Source organism: Mauremys reevesii, linkage group 2 (assembly GCF_016161935.1).
Source record: "Mauremys reevesii isolate NIE-2019 linkage group 2, ASM1616193v1, whole genome shotgun sequence".
NCBI lineage: Eukaryota > Metazoa > Chordata > Testudines > Geoemydidae > Mauremys > Mauremys reevesii.
This window is the reverse complement of record NC_052624.1, coordinates 66,897,642-66,919,271: the sequence shown is the minus strand read 5'-3', so window position 1 is coordinate 66,919,271 and position 21,630 is coordinate 66,897,642. Positions and strand designations below refer to the sequence as shown.

Sequence of the window (21,630 nt, the reverse complement as noted above, 5' to 3'; positions counted from 1 at the left end):
CCTCCTTCCTCTGACAGACAGGAGAGACGGTACTCCAGGTCCCGGTCCCGATCCCGGAGACGTTCACGTTCACGCTGCTCCAGATCTCGGCACCGCTTGCAGTCCCGGTACCGCTCGCCATCGCGGTACCGGTCGTACTCGCGGAGATGATCCCAGTCCCGCTCTCCTGACCGGCGCTATTGGCACCGATCCGGCTCTCGGTACCGTTCCCGGTACCGGTCCTCCCGCAGCCACTCCCACTGTCAGGACTCGAGATCCCGGTCGACCTCCCGGCACCGGCACGGTAGATGGTCCCGGTCTCATTCCCGGCACCGCGAAGACCGGCACCGTTCCCCGGCACCGTCCAGGGACAGACCGGCGGCGTCGACGGCGCAGTCGTACAGTCTCTCCACCCCGCCGTGGCCTTTGAGACAGCCGTCCGTCTCCTCGCAGGCAGACAGCGCAGTTGATCAGCGCACCGAGCCTCAAGGGCAAGACCAGGGTCCTCCTCAATGGGGCTTCTGGATTCCATGGGCCTACCATGAGACTCAAGGAGTGCCTTTTTCCACTCAGCGCTCCAGGGCATCCGACCACAGAGCGCCTGAGGCTACGGTCAGCAGACCTCCTCCCACAGCCGTGGTAGAGGAGCCGCTGACATCCACGGATGCGAAGCATCCCCCTGTCGCTGAGGCCCCGCAGCAGCTCGATGAAACCCCGCCGGACACGCTGCTCCCGGGCCTATCATCCTCTTCCTTACCGGATGAGGCCGTGGCTGGGGCGTCCTCCTCGGGCCCTCCTCCGATCGACCTTCGGGCCCATCAGGACATGTTACGACGGGTGGCCCAAAACATAAGCCTGCCAGTTGAGGAGGTGGCAGAGGACGATGACCCCCGTCGTCAACATAATTGGAGCAGATGCGCCTCTTCGTGTGGCCCTGCCCTTCATCCGCACAATCCAGCGGAATGCGGACACTGTCTGGCAGTCACCAGCTTCCATCCCTCCCACTGCTCGGGGGGTGGAAAGAAAATACTTGGTCCCATCTAAGGGATACGAGTATCTCTACACGCACCCAGCTCCATGCTCATTGGTGGTCCAGTCGGTTAACGACCGTGAGCGACATGGCCAGCCAGCGCCAGCGCCCAAATCCAAAGAAGCGAGGCGTATGGACCTTTTGGACCGTAAGGTCTATTCGGCCGGTGGCCTCCAGTTGAGAGTTGCCAACCAGCTGGCTCTCCTCAGCAGGTACACCTATAACACCTTGGTGTCCCTCTCGAAGTTCTCTGAGCTTGTGCCATCCGACTCCCGGCCTGAGTTCACGGCCCTTGTTGAGGAGGGTAAGAAGGCGTCCCGGTCGGCCCTCCAAGCCTCTCTGGACTCTGCAGATTCGGGAGCCAGGACTTTGGCCTCTGGAGTGACCATGAGGAGAATTTCGTGGCTTCAGGCCTCCACGCTGCCGCCGGAGGTCCAGCACACCATCCAGGACTTGCCGTTTGATGGCCAGGGTCTCTTTTCTGAAAAGACAGACTCACGGCTGCAGACCCTCAAGGATGGTCGAATCACGATACGCTCCCTGGGCATGCACGTGCCCGCTACCCAGCGGAGATCCTTCCAGCCACAGCCATACCGCCCGTTCAACCAGCCCAGACCGTGCCCTGATAATAGGCGCAGGGGCAGAGTGAACCGGCGCAGGCGTCGGGCAATCAGGGAAACCAGTCCCAACCGCCCTCGAAGCCTTCCTCAGGACCCAAGCAAAACTTTTGATGGGACGCCCGAGGACTGCCCACCAGTTTCTTTATCGGATCCTTCCCTCCTTTTGCCTCGACACCAGGCCATGGCTTCCATCACCCGAAGCCTGGAGTCCTTCCCGACGACAATGGTGCGCACCTGCCTCAGCCTCCTAGGCCACATGGTAGTGTGCACTTTCGTGACCCCATACGCGAAGCTCCACCTTCGCACCTTTCAAACGTGGTTGGCGTCCGTTTACCGCCCGCACAGGGACTCCATAGACACGGTGGTCACGATCCCGCCGTCAGTCCTCATCTCGCTCAACTGGTGGTTGGACCCAGGGGCGGTGTGTGCCGGGGTTCCGTTCCGCCCCCTTCGCCCCTCCATCACTTTAACTACGGACACCTCGGACATGGGGTGGGGTGCGCACCTCGGCAGCCTACACACCCAGAGCCTTTGGTCACCCCGCGAGCTGACCCTCCATATCAACGTCAGGGAACTGCGAGCGGTTTGCTTGGCTTGCCAGACTTTTCGCTCCCAACTCCAAGGTCGCTGCGTGTCTGTCCTCACCGACAACACGACAGCGATGTTCTACATCAACAAGCAGGGCGGAGCACGTTCCTCCCGGCTTTGCATGGAAGCGATGCAACTGTGGGACTTTTGCATAGCCCACTCCATACACATAGTGGCATCGTTTCTCCCGGGAGTGCAGAACACACTGCCAGACCGCCTCAGCAGGTCTTTCCTCTCTCACGAGTGGTCGCTTCGTCCCAATGTGGTGCACACAATTTTCCAGAGGTGGGGTTTTCCCCGGATAGACCTTTTTGCCTCCAGAGAGAACAGGAAATGCCATCTGTTCTGCTCTTACCAGGGCGGCTCCCAGGGCTCCCTCTCGGATGCATTCCTCCTCCCCTGGAAGGATCGCCTACTGTATGCCTTCCCTCCGTTCCCCCTCGTACACCGGGTGCTGCTCAAGCTCCGGAGGGACAGGGCCCGCCTCATTCTCATTGCTCTGGGGTGGCCGAGACAGCACTGGTACACCCTGCTGTTCGACCTCTCAGTAGCAGATCCTATTCCCCTCCCGCTATGGCCGGACCTCATAACGCAGGACTTCGGCAGGCTTCGCCACCCGGACCTGCAGTCCCTCCACCTGACGGCTTGGCTCCTGCATGGCTAACCCGAGCAGAGCGGGACTGTTCCGCTGCAGTGCAGCAGGTGCTGCTAGAGAGCAGAAAACCTTCCACTCGGTCGACCTACCTCGCTAAGTGGAAGCGTTTCGCACTCTGGTGCAATCAGAAAGGTCTCAACCCTCTTCTGATACCTATTCCCAAGATCCTGGACTATCTCTGGTCCCTCAAGGAGCAAGGCCTCGCTATCTCCTCCTTGAAGGTGCACCTGGTGGCAATTTCCGCCTTTAGGCCCAGCATAGGGGAACGTTCCATCTTCTCCAATCACATGGTTTCCCGTTTTCTAAAGGGGCTAGAACGATTATACCCTCCGGTACGACGCCCAACTCCTACCTGGGATTTGAACTTGGTCTTAGCCAAGCTTATGGGAGCCCCCTTTGAGCCCTTGGCCACGTGTTCCCTTCTCTACTTGTCCTGGAAAACGGCCTTCCTCGTCGCAATTACTTCAGCGTGACGGGTCTCTGAGCTTCGTGCCCTAACGGCTGACCCGCCATATACTATCTTCCATAAGGACAAAGTGCAGCTTCGGCCACACTCCGCCTTCCTACCTAAGGTGGTGTCGGCTTTCCATGTGAACCAGGACATCTTCCTCCCGGTCTTCTTCCCGAAGCCTCACGCATCTCGTAGGGAGCAGCAGCTTCATAGCCTCGACGTGCGTAGGGCCCTCGCTTTTTACATAGAGCGAATGAAGCCTTTCCGCCGTTCGCCTCAGCTCTTTGTGGCGGTAGCAGATCGCATGAAGGGCATGCCAGTCTCTTCCCAGCGGATTTCGGCCTGGGTGACGTCATGTATCAAGACATGCTACGAGCTCGCTCAGATTCCAGCTGGTCATCTCTCCGTTCACTTTACAAGAGGGCAAGCCTCTTCTGCTGCCTTTCTGGCCCATGTCCCCATTCAGGACATCTGTTGAGCGGCAACCTGGTCGTCAATTCACTTTTGCTTCCCACTACGCACTGGTGCAACAGTCCAGAGACGATGCAGCCTTTGGCTCAGCAGTCTTACACTCTGCCACGTCTCACTCCGACCCCACCGTCTAGGTAAGGCTTGGGAATCACCTAACTGGAATGCATAGGAGCAATCACTTGAAGAAGAAAAGACGGTTACTCACCGTTGTAACTGTTGTTCTTTGAGATGTGTTGCTCCTATCCATTCCAGACCCACCCTCCTACCCCACTGTCGGAGTAGCCGGCAAGAAGGAACTGAGGAGCGGACGGGTCGGCTGGGGTATATATCTAGCGCTATAGCGGTGCCACTCCAGGGGGCGCCCAGCCGACCCACCGAGTGTTGCTAGGGTAAAAATCTTCCGACGAGCGTGCACGCGGCGCGCGCACACCTAACTGGAATGGATAGGAGCAACACATCTCGAAGAACAACAGTTACAACGGTGAGTAACCGTCTTTTCCTCAGTATCATAGTTCATCTCTGTAGTGTGGGTGTGAGTACTGAATATGCAGGTCTTTGAGCATGCCCAGTGCAAATTAGGTGTTTCTAGGAGGCTGATCAGTCAGACTGAAGTGAGTGCTCACATTGTGAAATGTAGTGTCTTTCTCCTGACAAACCTGATTTGAGTGCTTATTAAAACTTGCAGTCTCATTCCCTGATAAAAGCTTTAAAACAAAGGATGAAAACAATGTGTCCCAGAAGTGGTGTAAACCTAGGCACAGGAGGAAGTGTTTAAAAACGTGGTGTTCAGCCTTAACTTTGAATTTCTTACCTGTTAACAAGCTCATAATGTCACTCGGTTGCATTATTGTGTTTGTATAACTGATCACAGGATTCATAAGAATCTTGCATTTTCTGTAAAATAACCCTGATTCACCCTTTAGTGCTGCTTGTTGCCTTACTTTATGCAACTCAAATCATATGTAATTTATCCCTCAAACAATTCCCCTTTGGATTTCTCATGCACTGAAAAGTCAGATGCCTGACATTACTGTGTAAAGTTAAGTGCTTGGGGTTAATGAATGGCATTAAATTTTATGAGGTCATGTCCAGTAGATGTTAAAAGAAGCTTAAGGGAACTTTATCACTGATCGAAATTAACAGTTGGCATGAAAGAATGCCTCAGGGAGTTCAGTTCTAAGTAAAATAAAATTAGTGGTATAAAAACTAAAATATAGAGTCATTATGATTAATGTAAACATTTTTGTTAGGTAATTGGTTACATGTTGCTATAAAAGGAAAAGGACTTCACTCAGATATTGAAGTAAGCTAGTTTGAAATGGAAGGATATTGTATTTTGAAAGCAATGTTTCTACTCAAACAACATCTATATTTGGTGCAACATTTATATTCTTTCAGTAAACATATAACCTTCAGGGCTGTATTTATGAAATAATCAGTCTCCAATTATTTACAGTAGTGTTTTTTGTGGGCCAAATGTATGTTCCCAAGTGGAGTACTTGATTTTTTTTCATTCAGCCTTTTTTTTCTATCCATGTGAACAACCTATGTTGTGGACCAGCTAACAAATTGTGTTCTCCAGATAACTAAGATTTGTATTTTAGGGGTAGCTATTGGGTGGTATGAAAATTTTGTTGAAAAGGAAAATGGCCAAATTAACTTACGGATAGATCTGTTTTGCTAATTATGTGGGAAATTTTGTTTGTTACCCTAGTATTCACATGCTGTAAGTTTCATGTTCTTCATTCACTGTCATTCCATTAAGAGCAGAAAGAGAACTTGTGCAAACAGACAAACTCTATATTACTCACTTTGTCCTATGACCTACAGTAACTAATAGTATACACATTAGGATACATACCCATTCTTTGCTTCTCCATCACTTCCCAGATTACATTATGCTCTCATGTTTAAATACAAAAATACAGTACTGTTCTCATTATTCCGGTGTCATACATAATTCAAAGAGATTTATGGCTTACTGAGGATTTTGGAAAGGGGTCAGATCAGGTACCCCATCAGATGCCCAATGGTATTTTCTTTCTGCTCTTTGGATGATTTCATTTTGGCAAAAGAGATGTTACATATTCTCCTTACAGAGTTAGACTGACCAACCAGAAAAAACTGACTACTACTAAATGTTTCTTGTTCGCTCCTATTATTGTGTAAACTAAATTGTGTAAACCTTTTTAGATAACTTGAAATATAATTGTTTGGGGTGCAGGAGGGGGTGAGGGCTCCAGGCTGGGGGTGGGGCAGAAGGTGTGGGAGGGGGTTCTGGGCTGGGGCAGGGGGGTTGAGGTGTGGGAGGTGGTGAGGGTTCCATCTGGGTGTGCAGGCTCTGGGGTGGGGCCGGGGGTGAGGGGCTTGAGGTGCAGAAGGGGGCTCTGGATTTGGGGTGAGCTCAGGGCTGGGGCAGGGGATTTGGGGTCGGGTCTGGGTGTGGGCTTACCTCTGACAGCTCCCGGTCAGCGGCACAGTGCAGGGACTAAGGCAGGCTAGTCCCTACCAGTCTTGGCTCCACGCTGCGCCCAAAAGCAGCAAGCAGGTCCGGCTCCTAGGCAGAGGTACAGCAGGTGGCTCTGCGCACTGCTCCCATTGACCACAGTTCCTGGCCAGTGTGACTGTGGAGCCAGTGCTCGGGGCGGGGGCAGCGTGTGGAGCCCCGTGGAGCCCCCCCTCCACCTAGGAGCCAGACCTGCTGGCCGCTTCCGGGGCACAGCATGGAGCCAGGACTGGTAGAGACTACCCTGCCTTAGCTCTGCAGCACTGCTGACTGAACTGGGTCCCTTTTCGACCAGGTATTCTGGTCGAAAACTGGAGACCTGATAATCCTAAAAGCTTTGTAAAAATAAGTTCTACTCAAAAGTAATGTTTTCCGTTTGGATTATGGGAGATTCTTTCCAGTGCAATGTTGGATATCTAATCCAACAATTGCTTTTAATGTTCAGTTGACATTTTTTGCTCCACTTATATGGAAAGAGGTTAATTGTGTTCCAGTGCTGTTTTATAATTTTATGTTTAAAATGTAGTCTCCTGTACCACCTCTTGGTACTGGTCTAGCGACTGCATCGGGTGGTCACTCAGAGTCAGGTCTTCTGATGCTGAGTGCATCCAAAGAGGCCAGGATTTTCTTGCGTCAGCTTGTAAGGGCATATAGGGTTTGGGTAGCCAGGTGGTATGTGCTGTATGCTTTTTCCAGGGTGGGCTTCCTTAATATAGACCAAGTCAGTTGAGGCAAGGGGTACTTTAAAGGGCCTGGGAATCTCAGGTATATGAGACAGGTTGGGGATTGGTGCTCTCTTCTTGGCCATTAATGTTGAATGCATGGGGCTGGCTGCCAGATACCAGTATTAAGTTAACATGATTTTGTTGTCTTAATAAAAGTTTCCGTCAGTTTCCGTTTTAACCATGCACTTGGTTTGTGTCTTACCCTCTTGAGTATGGCAATGGCAATGCGTTCTTTAAATTCTGCCTAGATGCAATCAGACTATCAGGTTCCTTTTAAAATCAGTCACATAATAGATTTGTAATAGAATGCCAACATGTTTTTTTTTTGTTTTGTTTTATGCATGCTGCTATTGATTTCACAAATATTTATCTTCTGCCTCTTGTGCATTTGTATTTAATAGTGTTAAAATATATCAAATAGTCACCCTTGACCCTACTTGCCTCTCCAACCACCACCTTCTCCATCTCCCTTCTACCTTTCATCTCTAAGTTCATTGAAACTGCTTTTTACAATTACTTTCTGGATTTCCTCTCATCCATATCTATTGTAGACCCTCACTAATCTTCCCCCTTGCACTCAACTGAAACTACTCTTGCCACAGTCTCTAATGGCTTTTTCTTAGCAAAATCTAAGAACCAGTACTCTATGCCTGTGAGCTGTTGGCTGCTTTCGACACAATTGACCATGCAGTTTGTCTTGAAATCTTGGCCTCTTTGGCTTCTGTGACTCTGTTTTCTTCTGGTTCTTTTCCTACCTGTTTAACTGCTCCTTCAGATGTGTCCTTTGGATGATACTCCTTATCCCTTCTCCCACTTTTTATGGTGGTTCCACAGGGCTTTGTCCTTGGTCCCCTTCTCTACTCCCTGTACACTTTGTCTCTGGATAATCCTATCTGCAAACACAAATTCAACTACCATCTCTGTGCAGACAAATCACAGATCTACTTCTTTATTCCAGACCTGTCTCTTTCTGTCCAAACTAATATCTCCCCCTGTCTCGGACATCTCCTTCTGGGTGTCTAGCCATCTTCTCAGGCTCAGCATAACTATTACTCTTCCTCAAGCTCTCCTTGCTACCTCCTTTCTTGATCACTGTGCTCAACCCCACTGTCCTGCCTGTCACTGAGGCCCATAAGCTGTGTGTCATCTTTGAGTCAGATCCCTCGCTTGTCCTTATATCCAACCTATGTCTCAATCTTTCTGATTGTTTATGCATAACATCTTTAGGATACAGCCTTTCGTACTCATCCACATAGCTAAAACTCTCACCTAACTTCTTATCTCGATTATGACAAATGTAGTGTTGCTCCACTCATATTCATTCATAATGTTGCTGCAAAGATTATTTTCTTAACCCATCACAATAACCATATCACCTCTCTTTTCACATTTCTCTGCTGGCTCCCTCTCTTTCTCAAACAATAAATGACTTGTTTTCACTTTCAAGGCACTTCCTGGACTCTCCACTCCCTGCCTATCATCTCTCACTCAGTATCGAAATCATAAAGATGTAGGGCTGGAAGGGACCTCAAGAAGTCATCTAATCCAGACACCTGCGCTGAGGCAGGACCAAATAAACCTAGGTCATCTCCTGATAGGTTTTTCTCTAAGATGTTCTTAAAAACATCCAATGATGGGGGTTCCACAACTTCCCTTGGAAGCCTATTGCAGAACCTAACTGCCCTTATAGTTATACGCTTGTTCTGAATATCTAAACTAAATATCCCTTGCTACAGATGAAACTGATTCTTCTTCAAATGCTGGTACCTGTGTGTGTTCCACTATAGGTACACATGCACTCCAGGTGCCCGGAGCCAGAGAATTTTGAAAGCAGAGTCCGTTGGTCTGCACATGTGTTCTGACTCAGCTTGTTCTTCTGACTGAGGAAATAAAGGGCAGGGCAGATTGACTGCCTCTCCAGTTCCTGCTCATAGCTGCATAGTACAGGTCAGAACCTCTAGCGTCTAAAGCTTCAGCTTTCTTCTTTATCTGTGAAAATATATTTAGATAGCTGTAAATAGTTTTTACCTGTTACTTTTAGTATATTATAGTTAGTCTCCCTGACCTAGTGAGCACATTCCATCCCACTCCTAGTACCCTGCTTGGGTACTAAACTATGCCCAGCACTCTGGGCTTCAAAATTTGTTCTTCCTGCCTGCAGTCCTTCTCGGTCAGCAACGACCATGAATGCTGGTTGTGCTGCCTTTGAGAAGCCCACATCATGGCAAGATGCAGTGTCTGCTGTTCATTCCTAAGCCGTACCTGGAAAGGTTGGGAACTTCACCTTAGAAAGCACCTAATGGAAAAGGCTATGAGGCCGCAATCAGCCCCAGGCTGGGAGGATCCTCTCGGTACATCAGCCTGACTCAGCAACGAGTGCACCTCCTACTGCTATGTCCAAATCAGGAGCTAAGCAATCTACCCCCAGAGATCCCTCAGTGGGGACTTGTCTGGAGAGAAGGGAGCATTCTCATAAGCACAAGGCTAAGTTTTCCTCCAAAACCACTTTGAAGAAGTCAAATCTAGCCCTGCCTAAACTGAGCACTAACTCTGCCCAAGAGAACTTAGAACGTACTAAGTCTCAGAGGCATGATAAGAAAGCCCACAGGTCTAGGGCTCCATAGGCACCAGATCGTGATGTGATAGTACCATGCTTCTGGTGCCTCCCAAGCACAAATCCCAGGATCCAGCAGTACTGATGAAGATTAACAGCTGAGAGCATCGGTCACCTGCAGTTTTGTCTTTCTTTAATGACTGTGGCACAGACTGTCTCTTCTGTGGTTCCAGTGGTTCAGGCAGACAGGACCCCTCTAAGCTGGAAAGAGCTGAGACCTACACTCCTCCTGAGGATATCTTCACGTTTCCAAACCTCAAGGCTCCCACTTTTTCAGCTGCCTCCCTTTTGAGAGAGGTTGTGACTCCACCAAGGGCGCAGCCCTTTGGAAGGAGTTTGTCTTGATTCCATCTTCGGGCTATAATATCTCTCCAGTGTCACCATTGGTGGAACCGAATCAGTTTTCTCCTCATAAGGAGATTCTGAACTGCCAGATGAAATATTATGCCCTCCCTCCTCCTCCAAGACACACCTTCCTGGACAGAAGATCTGGGCCAACTTGGGTCCATCCCCTACTTCATCCTCTGCCTCAGAATTGGTTCCTCACACCTTGGGCACCATCACGACCCTAATTTGACTCCTCCTGTTGGCCATACTGGGGACCCATGGGACCAGTGAAATCCTGCAGAGTTTGTCTGTTCTGCTAAGGAGTCGCGCCTTCCCTCCCCTTTGAGGGGACAACTGGAGTACTCCCAGATCGTACTGAGGAGGAAGAGTATGCTCCAGATCTGGCGAGTCCACCAGATCTGACAAAATTGCAGTCTTCATTGCCAGATGTGGTGGTAATTCTGATGTGTCTGTCTGCTCCTGATGACTATAAGCAATTCCAGGGGAGTTGCAGATTCCACTTGAGGATCAAGGTCCTCAACACAAGCTCGGACATCCTTCAGTCCTCCAGCTCTAGTCGAATAGCGTTCATAATTAACGAAGCCATACTGGAGCCAGCTACAGTGGTCTGGCAAACCACAGCTTACCTGCATACCTACCCCTAAGTGGGCAGAGAAGTGGTACTACGTCCCAACCAAGGGAATAGAATTTCAGTTCTCTCACTCTGTTCCTACTTCTTAATGGTCCAAGTCATGTCAGAGAGATATAGGCAGCAAACCCCCTGAACTATTCTGACTGATAAAGAGGGGAAGCATCTTAATTTATTGGGAAAGGAAGGTCTTGTCTTCTTCTAGCCTCCAGTTCAGGATAGTCAGTTACCAAATACTACTGGATAAACATGGCTTCCTGAACTATTGAAAATTCTCTGACTTTACTGACAGTCTCCCAGAGGACAGATCACGTTTCCAGACTCTCATAGAGGTAGCTAAAATGTTGCCAGGATCACTAACCAATCAGCAGTAGATGTATCTGATGCATCTTCAAGTGCAGTGGCTGCTGTCATAATTATGGTCATGGCTCCATGCTTGGTTTTCCCAGAGAGATCCAGAACACCATTGAGGAGCTTGCTTCACTGAGACGCTTCTGTTTAATCAGAAGACAGGTGAGTCTTTATACATTTTAAAGGACTCCAGGATTTCCCTCCACTCCCTAGAAATATATACACCTGCCCTGAAGAGAAAATTCCACCAGCAATAGTACAAGCCTTGACCAATGGCTCAACAGTTCTTCCACCAGAGACTTTGAGCCACTTTGTAAGAAGCAGATAGTTCAGAAGATCCGCTTCTCCACACCTTCTGCAACAAATTACTCATTCCAATCCCAGCCCTTGGCTAAACATTATTTTTGACAGGAGTTTAAGAGCTGTAAATCACGGAGTCCAACACAGTTTGGGGGTTTTCTAGCACCTGGAGTGCAATAGACAGACAGACAAGTGAGCGCTCAGCATCATCCAATCTGGCTATATGAGAATTTGCATCCCTACCCCTTAAAAATTCCCTTTCCCCACCCCTTTTTTGGGGGGCCATTCTCAAGAACATTCTCAAACAAAAAGTGGACTCTCTCTTTAGAGTTGGTTCCTCTTGAATACCGAGATTTTACTCAACATATTTCCTAGTGCTTGAAAAGAGAGGCAGTTGAAACCCATTCTCGACCTCTGCCATCTCAGTGGCTTTATTTACGAACTCAGGTTTCACATGGTAACGTTGGCATCTAAAAAAAGACATGTGGTTTACAGTTTTCGACATGAAGGATGCCTTCTTTCACTTGGACATTCATCCCACTCACCGATACTTTCTCTTCCCCTACCTCAGTTATTGGCTCCTTGTCGCCACGTCATGCCTGGAGGCCTAGGCATTTCTCTTTTTTCTGGTGGTCAGCGTAAACGCCAACAAATCAGTTCTTATCCCACTGTATACTTTGGACTTCATCGGGGTGTGCCTACATTCCATCACTGCAAAGGCTTACTTGCCAAGAGACTGGTCATAGGCTATGACCATTATCACTGACCAGATCATAACCAGCCCCAGAGTGCCTGTCAAGACCTGTCTCTCTCTCCTAGGTTATGTTGCCTTTTGCAAGACTCCACCTTTGTTGCCCAACAGCATGGCTTCAAGCTGTGTACTCACCAAACTGACAGTCCATGAGAAACATAGTGACTGTTCCCACCAAAGTGATATCATCCCTAGCATGGTGGAAGAATTCCCATCATATTTGTGTCTGCATTCCTTTCCTCACCTCCTCACCAGTCAGAACGATTATTACCAACACATCCCTGTTAGGTTGGGGAGCTCACATGGACACCTGAACATCTCAAGAATCCAGGATGCACATCAATGTTCTAGTGCTAGGAGCAGTTTGAAGGGCTTGTGAAACATTTCTCCTGTTGTTCAAGGTCACCATGCCCCAATAATTTCAGACAACCATCTTTTACATCAACTCTATGGTAAACAGTATTTTCCCTCCACAGGGGAACTCTCCCAGGGACCCATTTGCCTCCCAAGCAAATAGTAAGTGCAACATTTGCTGTCCTAAGGAAGCCTTGGTCACCACTCTCAGGATGTTGCTCTACTCCTACCATGGCCAGATCTTCTGAACTGTGCCTTCCTCTACTACCAATCCTTCTTTGAGTTTTGCTCAAGATTCGGCAGGACAGGGCATGAGTTTTTGTCATTGCCCCCCACTGTCCAGACAGTTTTGATTTCCAAACATCCTACACATGTCATCTCAGGCACCTATCATTATTCCTACATTTCCTGATCTCCTGACTCAGAGGAATGGCAAGATCAGGCAAACCCCAGCTGCTTCATCTCAGAGCCTAGCTTTTGAAGAGATATCTTCAGAGCAATCATGTTCTGAAGCTGTCTGGAATGTCCTTTTTAAAAGTAGGAAGGTTTCCACTAGGAATTACTTGCCAGGTGGAAGCATTTCTCTATCTGGGCATATCAGACATATTTCTCCAGAAGCCACAGGTATACCTTTCATTCTGGATTATATTATTTCCGTTAACACAGCAGGTTTTTTCCATCAGTTCCTTGAGATGTGCAATCTGTGCATACCATCCACCTTCACAGAGCTGCTTGATCTTCTCACACCCTCTGACTAGCAGATTCTGGAGAGGCCTAATCCAAACCGTTCTGCCTATAAAAAAGCCTGCTTCTCAATGGGACTTGAACCTTGTGCAGGTCACATTCCTGGTAGCCATTACCTCAGCCAGAAAGGTTGGCAAGCTCGGGATGTTGATGGTGGATCCTCCTTACACTATATTCCATAAGAACAATGTTTCATTACATTTGCACCCTAAATTCACCCCCAAAGTACTCTTTCACCTGAACCAATCTAGCTACTTACCTGTGTTTTTTCCCAAAACCTCTCTCATCCTCAGAAGAAAGGGGGCTCTGTTCCTTTGACATTCAGTGAGCCTTTACCTGCAGAGAATGAAAACAATCTGCAAATCCCCTAGGCTATTCGTTGCCATTGTGGAAAGGGTCAGGGTTCACGCTATATTCTCTCAAAGAATCTCAAAATGGATTTTGGGCTGTAATTTGCTCTGCTGTCAACTGTCTAATCTTCCCCCTCATGGGGTAAGAGCTCCACAAGAGTGCAAGCAACATCTATGGCATTGCTTCAAGGGGTGCCTCTACTTGATATATATTGATATAGATACACATACACGTGGAGCTCAGTCTACATGTTCATTAGACTTTGCCTTGGTACAAGATTCCTCTGCTGTTGCATCTATTGGGCCAGCAGTCCTTCATTTGGCTGTGCCATCTATGACCTCACGGCTTTTGGGGGGTATCGAGCTAAGATACGCAACTTCAACTACCTGAATAGCATAGCTGAAGTTGAAGTATCTTAGATCGATTTATCTTGAGTCCTCACGGCACAGGATCGACGTCCGCGGCTCCCCGTGTCGACTCCGCTACCGCCGCTCGCTCTGGTGGAGTTCCGGAATCGACAGGAGCGCGTTCGGGAATTGTTATATCGCGTCTAGATGAGATGCAATATATCGATCCCCGAAAAATCGATCGCTACCCGCCGATACGGCGGGTAGTCTCGACATATCCTAGGCTTCAGATTGAGACACAGGCAGAGTGACAATCTTGGAATCTTCTTATATAGATAATAGGTATATTGTGAGAACCATAGTTTTGGTATAGGAGTAGCATTCTATTTCTAGTTAAATTTAGTAGACCAGATTCTTCTTCAACTTATGTTGGTGTAAAGTCAAAGTAGCTCAGTTGTTACTCCAGATTTACAGAGATCTACAACTTGATTCAAAATCTGCCCCATTGTTTCCAAGCCAATTTTAGTTGCCAGCGTGCTAGGTATAGTTTCCTGTAGAAAGTGTTCCGTTATTTTAGCCAATAAGAGTTTTGTTCTAAGTATTTAATAGCAATTTCTAAGTATGGCAAAGCATCAAGAAGGCAGAAAACTGCCTGTCCTATCCAATCGTCAATCTTTTGGCTCCAACTTTATTAGAATCATTGAGCATGAAGCAGTTATTCCTTTTGGTCAGTTTGAAAATGAAAACAACATTTAACTATGATTTATTTTTCCAAAATAGGATGATTGCATATACTTGTATTTTACAGTTTGTAGTCTTAAATTGAGTGCAGTTGAAGAAACATTGAGTACACTAAAGAACCATAGTAACCCTGAGATTTAAAAAGGAAGTGGTGGTATGTTTTTGCTATTATTAAAGTAAAAGGTCTCCAGAGACCACCTTTATACCCTGATTGTGCACGTCTAAAACTAAGCAAAGCTGTGTGACCAGTGTTGTCTCAGGGGGATGCTGAGTCATTAACTCCTATTTATTACATCTCGGCTGGATTATTGCAATTTACTGTTCACAGGCCTTTCAGGCTGTGTTTATTTTAAATTAAAATTAGCTGCAACATTCTGGATGCAAGCAGTAACTCACTCAAGATTTTGTCCATCATGTTATAGCAATTTATAGCAATAGTTCCAGACCGATTCTAAGATTTTTCTTTCTGTGAAAGTATGATTATTCATGGCCTTGTCCATTGCTGTAATAGACTACTACAACCTCTTTATTTCACTAAATACTCATTTTATGATCTCTAAGGACTCTCTTGAGGTTTAGAGGTGGCCATTATTTATTGGTTGCAGACAGTCCACTTGATGCTGGGATGAATGCAGCATGGAGTAAATGGAGCTAAATCTTACTGAAGTGTTGTGTCAAATTAATTGGTGATCTAAACACTAATTTAAGTTACATGTTGTAAATGATTGACAGCAGTAAGTGTAACTGGCACCAATGTGATGTTCAATGCATGAAACAGAAGAGGAGCAAGAAAATCAGTATGGCCAGAATGGGTGAGATAAAGCATATTCACTATAATCTAATTTCATCTTCTGCTAACAGCAATCGCAGGACTCCTGGTACTAAATTGAACGCTGGCATACCCAGACTAAACTTTTACTGACTTCACTGGAAGAGGTATGCATGTCTGGCCAGTGCTGTGCGGCTCCCACAAAATGCTGAATCGGTGCACATTACTTTCTGTTTACAGCCATACATTGACCAGTTACGCCACTGTTATCATCATCATTGAATTTGGCCCATTCTTCCTGTAAAGGGCTTACACTAAGTTACAACTGCATGTGTATTAATATAATATTGGTGCACACCTACCACCTGAGAATCCTTCCCAGGCACATCATGGAGGGTTTATTTTCTATTAGAATATGGTTCATGATTTTACATATTTTTTAAAAACAACTTAAAATTCAGTTTTGGGAGCGGAGGGTTATCTTAGTAGATAAGTAAAAGACAAGAGTAGCTAAATGATGATGAATCTCACTCTCTTCTCTGAAGGTATTTTTTGTTGAATTTAATTTAAATTTTAAACTTTTAAGTGGTATATTTGAACACCATCTCCGTCCCACATAAATCTGGCCATGGTTGCCCCCGGAGTTTGTGGATCTGTAGTTGTTACTTTAAATCCTTTTTCTATTTACAAAAATAAAAGTACAAACTTTTCTAAAATCGAAAGTGAGTTTAAAGAGGTCAGAGAGCCACAAAGTGTTGTGGAAACTACAAGAGAGGGGATAATTGAAAACTGCTTCTTCTCCCCTACCCTGGTTGGTTGATCTGTTTTTATCTGCTACTCCTTCCTTCTGACTGTTTCTCCTTTCCTTGTCCTCTTGTCCTCCTACCACAGCAAAGTTTGATTGCAAAGCACCCTGAAAGTGGGGGCTGTTTCAGGGAGAAGAAGAGGTAGCGTGGAAGATGTAACAAAGTAAAAAATAGGATAAAACTTTTTTATAATGTGGTGCTATTGAAATTCTTCGAGTAGAGTAATTATGAACTTGGAGACACAAAGGGTCAAATTTTCAAATGACCCCACTTAAATTTTATCCCAATTTCATGCACCCCTTTTTCATTTTGTGTACATTTCCTAGCCATGTTTTTGCCTTCAGAAATTCACTATGGGCATACAAATCTTTGTATTTTGCATATGAAAAGTTGTGCATGTAATTCTTGGTTAAACTATTAAAAACAGATTTTTTTTTTTGCTTAAAGAAAACATAGTAATCTATTATGCACCTACATTTTGCCATGCTTTTGTATGTATACATCATTGCAAAATGCCAGTTTAGTCTAGCAAAGTAGAAATCCAAAAGACAGATCAAGATTATATTTACTTGGGTTTTTTGCAATCCTGGTTATTCTTGCCCATACAAAATGTTTTCTTTTATAAGTAACTGCAAAACAGTGGAAGCTTCTTAGGAGAGATTTTCCTACCATATTGTTCACCAGATATGCTATCTTTCCTTACTGCTATAAACAGGCTCTCATTCTGCTCCTTTATGTGTCAGTTTTGCCTACCCACTTTCAGATGTCACCATCCTCCACTGTTGCAAAACTAGTCTATGCGTGGGTACTGTAGAATATCATGCTCCAGTGTCCACTTTGCTGAAAACTCAAATATATATAAGGAAAATATATCTCTCTAGAAATGTGCAAAAGCTATATCAATGTTCAGGGTAATTTCTCTCATCTTTGTTAATTTGCAAGATGAACAAACTACACACTTCATCTAGTGCAAGAGTTCTTGACCATTGGTGAGCATGGTGCACAATTTTTAACTGTTCACATGCATCTCATTACCAGAATATTCTCTTTTTCATTTATGGCAAAGATTGTTTTGACACAGTATTAATATTTAAAATGCTACCAAAAGATCTTTACAAAGCAATGCATGCATGCAAAGTATGCATCTGTCAATGCCTAAATTACTTCAGAAGCAAGGAGGGGAAAGGTTTGACTTTAAAAGATTGCTCTAATGTGCTCACCAAAAAGTTGCATCATTTTTATTTCAGACAACTTCAACAACTTTCTCAGAGTGAAATGTTCTTCTCAACTTTCTAGCCTAATAATTATTTTATAAATATCAGAAGTGCAGTGCACTTAATTCTTTAGCTGAAGGCATTATTTTCAGTTTCTGTACACTGCTTCAAGCTTGCTCCATTCAATCATTTTAAAAGCTTATTTGGTGTAAATTGAATTTAACACTGTAGCTGCAAGGGTGTTATGTAAAAAAGTCCAGGAGAGCGTCGGAGCCTAGGATCTTATACAAACGATTGAGCTTCAGAAGTGGAGCAGCTACTGAATCATCTTAAACTCTCTAGTACCCTCTGTTGACACGAATAGGTAATGTCAAGTGTACTCTGTTCTTACTCCTTTATTAAATGCATAAGATAGAAATCAATATACCCATTACATTTTACTTTGTATAGACTAAGGTTATGTAGTGCAGGCTTAATTTGTGTTGTTCATAGATCCTGGTTTTGCTTTTATTTTTTCACCTTCAGTCAAGTTAGACCAGTTGAAGATTTTACTGATTTGTCTGTCTGTTTTAGCTAGTCTTTTTGTATTTTGTGTTATTTTTCTTTGCCGCAGAGATCCTCAGGACATTGCAAAATACATATATCGTGCTGTAGAAAATCAAATCGTCTGTTCTTTTGTAAACCTTTCAATTTTCAGACTGTTCTTTCAAAATAATAGGAAGCCTAGAATCGCCCATGCTAAAATTAAGAATTTATAACTGCATGGAACAGATGTTTTCATAAACATTTGCTATAATTAATTTCAACTAGGGGATTGAAGGAACAAAGCAGTTTTTCCCTCTTCAAAACTTTATTGCTTTTTCCTTATGCAGCGAACTCAGAAATCTTAGCTTTAATATTGTTAATGAAACAAATTTACTCTTCTGTTTAGTTTTCGTTGTGAGAAAGAAAAGATTAATTTGTACAAGATAATGGCCTTTGGAAAAATGGAGGAATAAGTTGAATTAGAAGCATCATGTGGAAGGGATGAAAATACTGAGGATGAGTCAATGGGTTAATATTTTATGAGGCCAAAACTCTATGCTGTCAAGTGTCAGCATCCCTTAATTATTAGAATAATTTTATGTGAATGAGTTTGATATTGAATATATACCTATGGAGTGAAATCTGATGGGGTTTGATGTTTGAAGAGTTGTGAACCTTAGTGTTACAAAGAAGCAAAGGAGTCTTTTGTGACATTATATATAGTTTTAATGCATAGTATAATGCGTATTGTATGTTGATTACCCCTTTATACTCAAGATCTGCAATCTGTTAAGTAATTTTTTTGTTTGCATTACACAGCAAACACATTTTGACTAAAATCAGTCTTCCATATTTGTGTTGTCGCTGGGTGTTCATTTTGTTAAACAGAACAGTCTTCTAATAAAATAGCTGACACTGCCTTGCAGATGTGTTCTGTTTTTTCAGGGATAGGGCTTGAAAAGAAAGTACATTGTAGAACCAGAATTTGCTGACATTAAACAGAAGAAAAATGTTTTATCACTATTTTCTTCTTCTCATCTCTGTGAACAGAATTTTTTTTGTTTCTCTATATAGCAAAATAATCTTTAAAATAAGATATTTTTTTAAAGTTTCAAAATAAGCACAGCTTAAATTTTCTATACCTGAAAGCTCAGTACAGAGTACAAAGTACAGCTGCAAGGAATTTTGAGTAAACTAGTATTCTTGACTTATCTGTCATCTATAAAATGTACAAAGAAAAATAGGTAGCTGTCACAAAAATTACATTTCAGCTTTCAATAACCATTTAATGAGTAGCATAATTATATAAGTGTGGTACCTCAAGTACTTCACTCAATAATTAAAAATAATCTCATCTTTAAAGTGAAAGCTCTATAATTATTATTTGACTTAACCAGGACCACTGTTATGATCTCCAGTGGCACCTTAGATTGTTCAGAGTGGTTTGAAAGTACAAATTAAAATTGTATAAATCATTAAATTATTAAGCTTTAAATATGCTAAAACCAAATGTAACTTGGTATTTGAAAGTCATGCTATAGGAATTTACAGGCTTATAAAGTAAGCAAATACTTGTCTGTTACGTTCTCCTTGTCTCTAAGCATAAAACACTGCACTGTTAATAGTAATAAACAAGTGTTTTATATAAACTAAACTTAGAATTGTTTTACAGCTGAAAATAAAGATGTTTATTAACAAAAATTCATCTTAAATTAAAAATAAAATTTTAAGAAGAGTGCAAACTTGTCAGCAGGAAGATGTGTCTTCATTCTGGCAAGGGTAAGCAGCTTTTGCAACTGGGGAATGCACGATCTGATTTCCTAAGTGAAATCACTTTTATCTCTGATTCTGAAACTGACAGCCTCAAAGCCCTTCCCTACTTAGTGCAAGGTTTAAGAAAATAGTTATGATTTTATAATATATATGTAGAGCAGTTTCTTTTGTGTTAAATATACTTTCCAAAGATGTGAGAACTCAAGAGTTCACAGGTATTTCTTCGATAGGTATGAAAGTAGCAAAGGGCAACAACTCTTTATTTCAGAATTCTGAACTGGTAGTAGAAGCTGTTTAGGATCAGATCCCATTCCTTTTCAACAACTAGCCTTGTACAGTATCACATTTTGACTCTTAAAATGCCAGCATGTTGAGGGATGAGGGACTGGATTGCTCAGAAAGACAATCTTTGATGCCTTGGTTATAAGTTTTATTTTATCCTAGGGCGGGAGTTACTGAAAAATAGTTTTCATTTGAGTTGTCATTGGCTTATATGAAATGAGTTAGTAATAGTAGTGCCTAGTTCTTGGATAGTGCTTTTCATTCTGAGATCTCAGAGTGCTTTACAAAGCCAGTTGGTATCATTATGCCTCCGTTACAGATGAAAAAACGGAGGCAGAGGGCAGTGAAGTAACTTGCCCAAGGTCACACAGCAGCAAGGTGGCAGAGCCAGGAGTAGACTCCAAGCCTCCTGAGTCCCAGTGTGGAATTCTATTCACTGGGCCATATGGCCATGCCTCTTGGACAAGTGTTTTATTTGAATAGGCATCATAACTCAGTCTTGATGGGAAAAGACCAAGGATTCTGGGGTATTGATGGTGGGCCACCCTCTCTCTTTTGTAAGTAGTCTGTCTTGCTCGGAAGCATGTTACTGAGGCAATGTGAGGGAAACTTGAACTGCTCTGGCCGCCTTCTGTGGAAAGAAGACTTCATTTTACTATTCACTTAGTTACAAACGTTTCACAATATATAAGTTGACTTCAGATAGGGAAAACGTATTTCTTTTTCATCCATTTTTATTAGGCATTATCTTTTAAAAACATCTTATTCACTTAGGCTTGTCTCTACTTGTTAAACAAACTCAAAACTCCAGATACAAACACCTTTGAAGTCAGGGAAAATTTATATCCAGAACTGAAGTTTGAGACTTGAGGTCCTCTCTAGTAACAATTAATAACATTATTTAAGGTGGAAGGATGAGACCTATCCAGGTAAGGTTGTCTGTTTCTTAGCCATGAAACACATTTGCCAAATAGATTAAGATCACTTACATATGCACTTATACATTGCTGCATTCAGTATCAGTGTATCCTTGTCTTATGACTAAGGTCACTTCTTTCATTTTTGTTTGTTAGGAGGATCCCATGAGAATGGAAGAACACATCATGCCTTAGACTCTGATGGAACATTTATTTCTTACAGGTAGGTACTTGTTTGCTATTTTTAAAAATATTTTTGTTTGACTAGAGTGGGAATCACCTATTTAAAGCCACAGAGCAGTCTGAGATTATTTGAGAATATTATACAATTTAAACTGAAGCATGCTTTTTCAATAGATTGATTTGATATCTCGTTTCTGATGAATTAGTGAATTCTGTGAAAAAACAGATTGATTTGTGGAGCATATTTTGTTAGAGGGAGCAAGCTAGTTAAACATTTCAACATCAAAAGGCTCAAATGTCCATGAAGTGTGTTTTTCAAGTGATGGTACCAAAGTCTTTCACCTCTAAGTGTGTCACTTAAGCTCAATCACGTGCTAATACAATATTTAATTCACCAGGATCATCTTTATGATCTTCTGCAAAGTGACTGAATCTACTGATCACATGGGCGCCTAACAGCACTTAAATTGTAATTCACAAGAGAAGTAAATGTTGTTTGGTAATATGTAATTTTGATTTATCATCTGCAATCATGACATTATTACATCTCAATTAGTAATAAATACTAGAAATACCATTTAAGGAAAATAGAATACGAAGTTAACTT

The 21,630-nt window shown here is 43.9% G+C and overlaps 1 protein-coding gene across 11 annotated transcripts in view; it reads left to right on the top strand.

Annotated features, from left to right (window-relative positions):
* The window catches only part of TBC1D5 (TBC1 domain family member 5), a 487,219-nt gene that overhangs the window by 216,443 nt on the left and 249,146 nt on the right, over positions 1-21,630 (top strand). For all 11 annotated transcript variants that reach the window (XM_039523970.1, XM_039523969.1, XM_039523966.1 and 8 more), the window contains one exon: positions 20,997-21,063. In XM_039523970.1, coding sequence (XP_039379904.1) covers positions 20,997-21,063 — 67 coding nt within the window. The remainder of the gene's footprint in view (positions 1-20,996; positions 21,064-21,630) is intronic.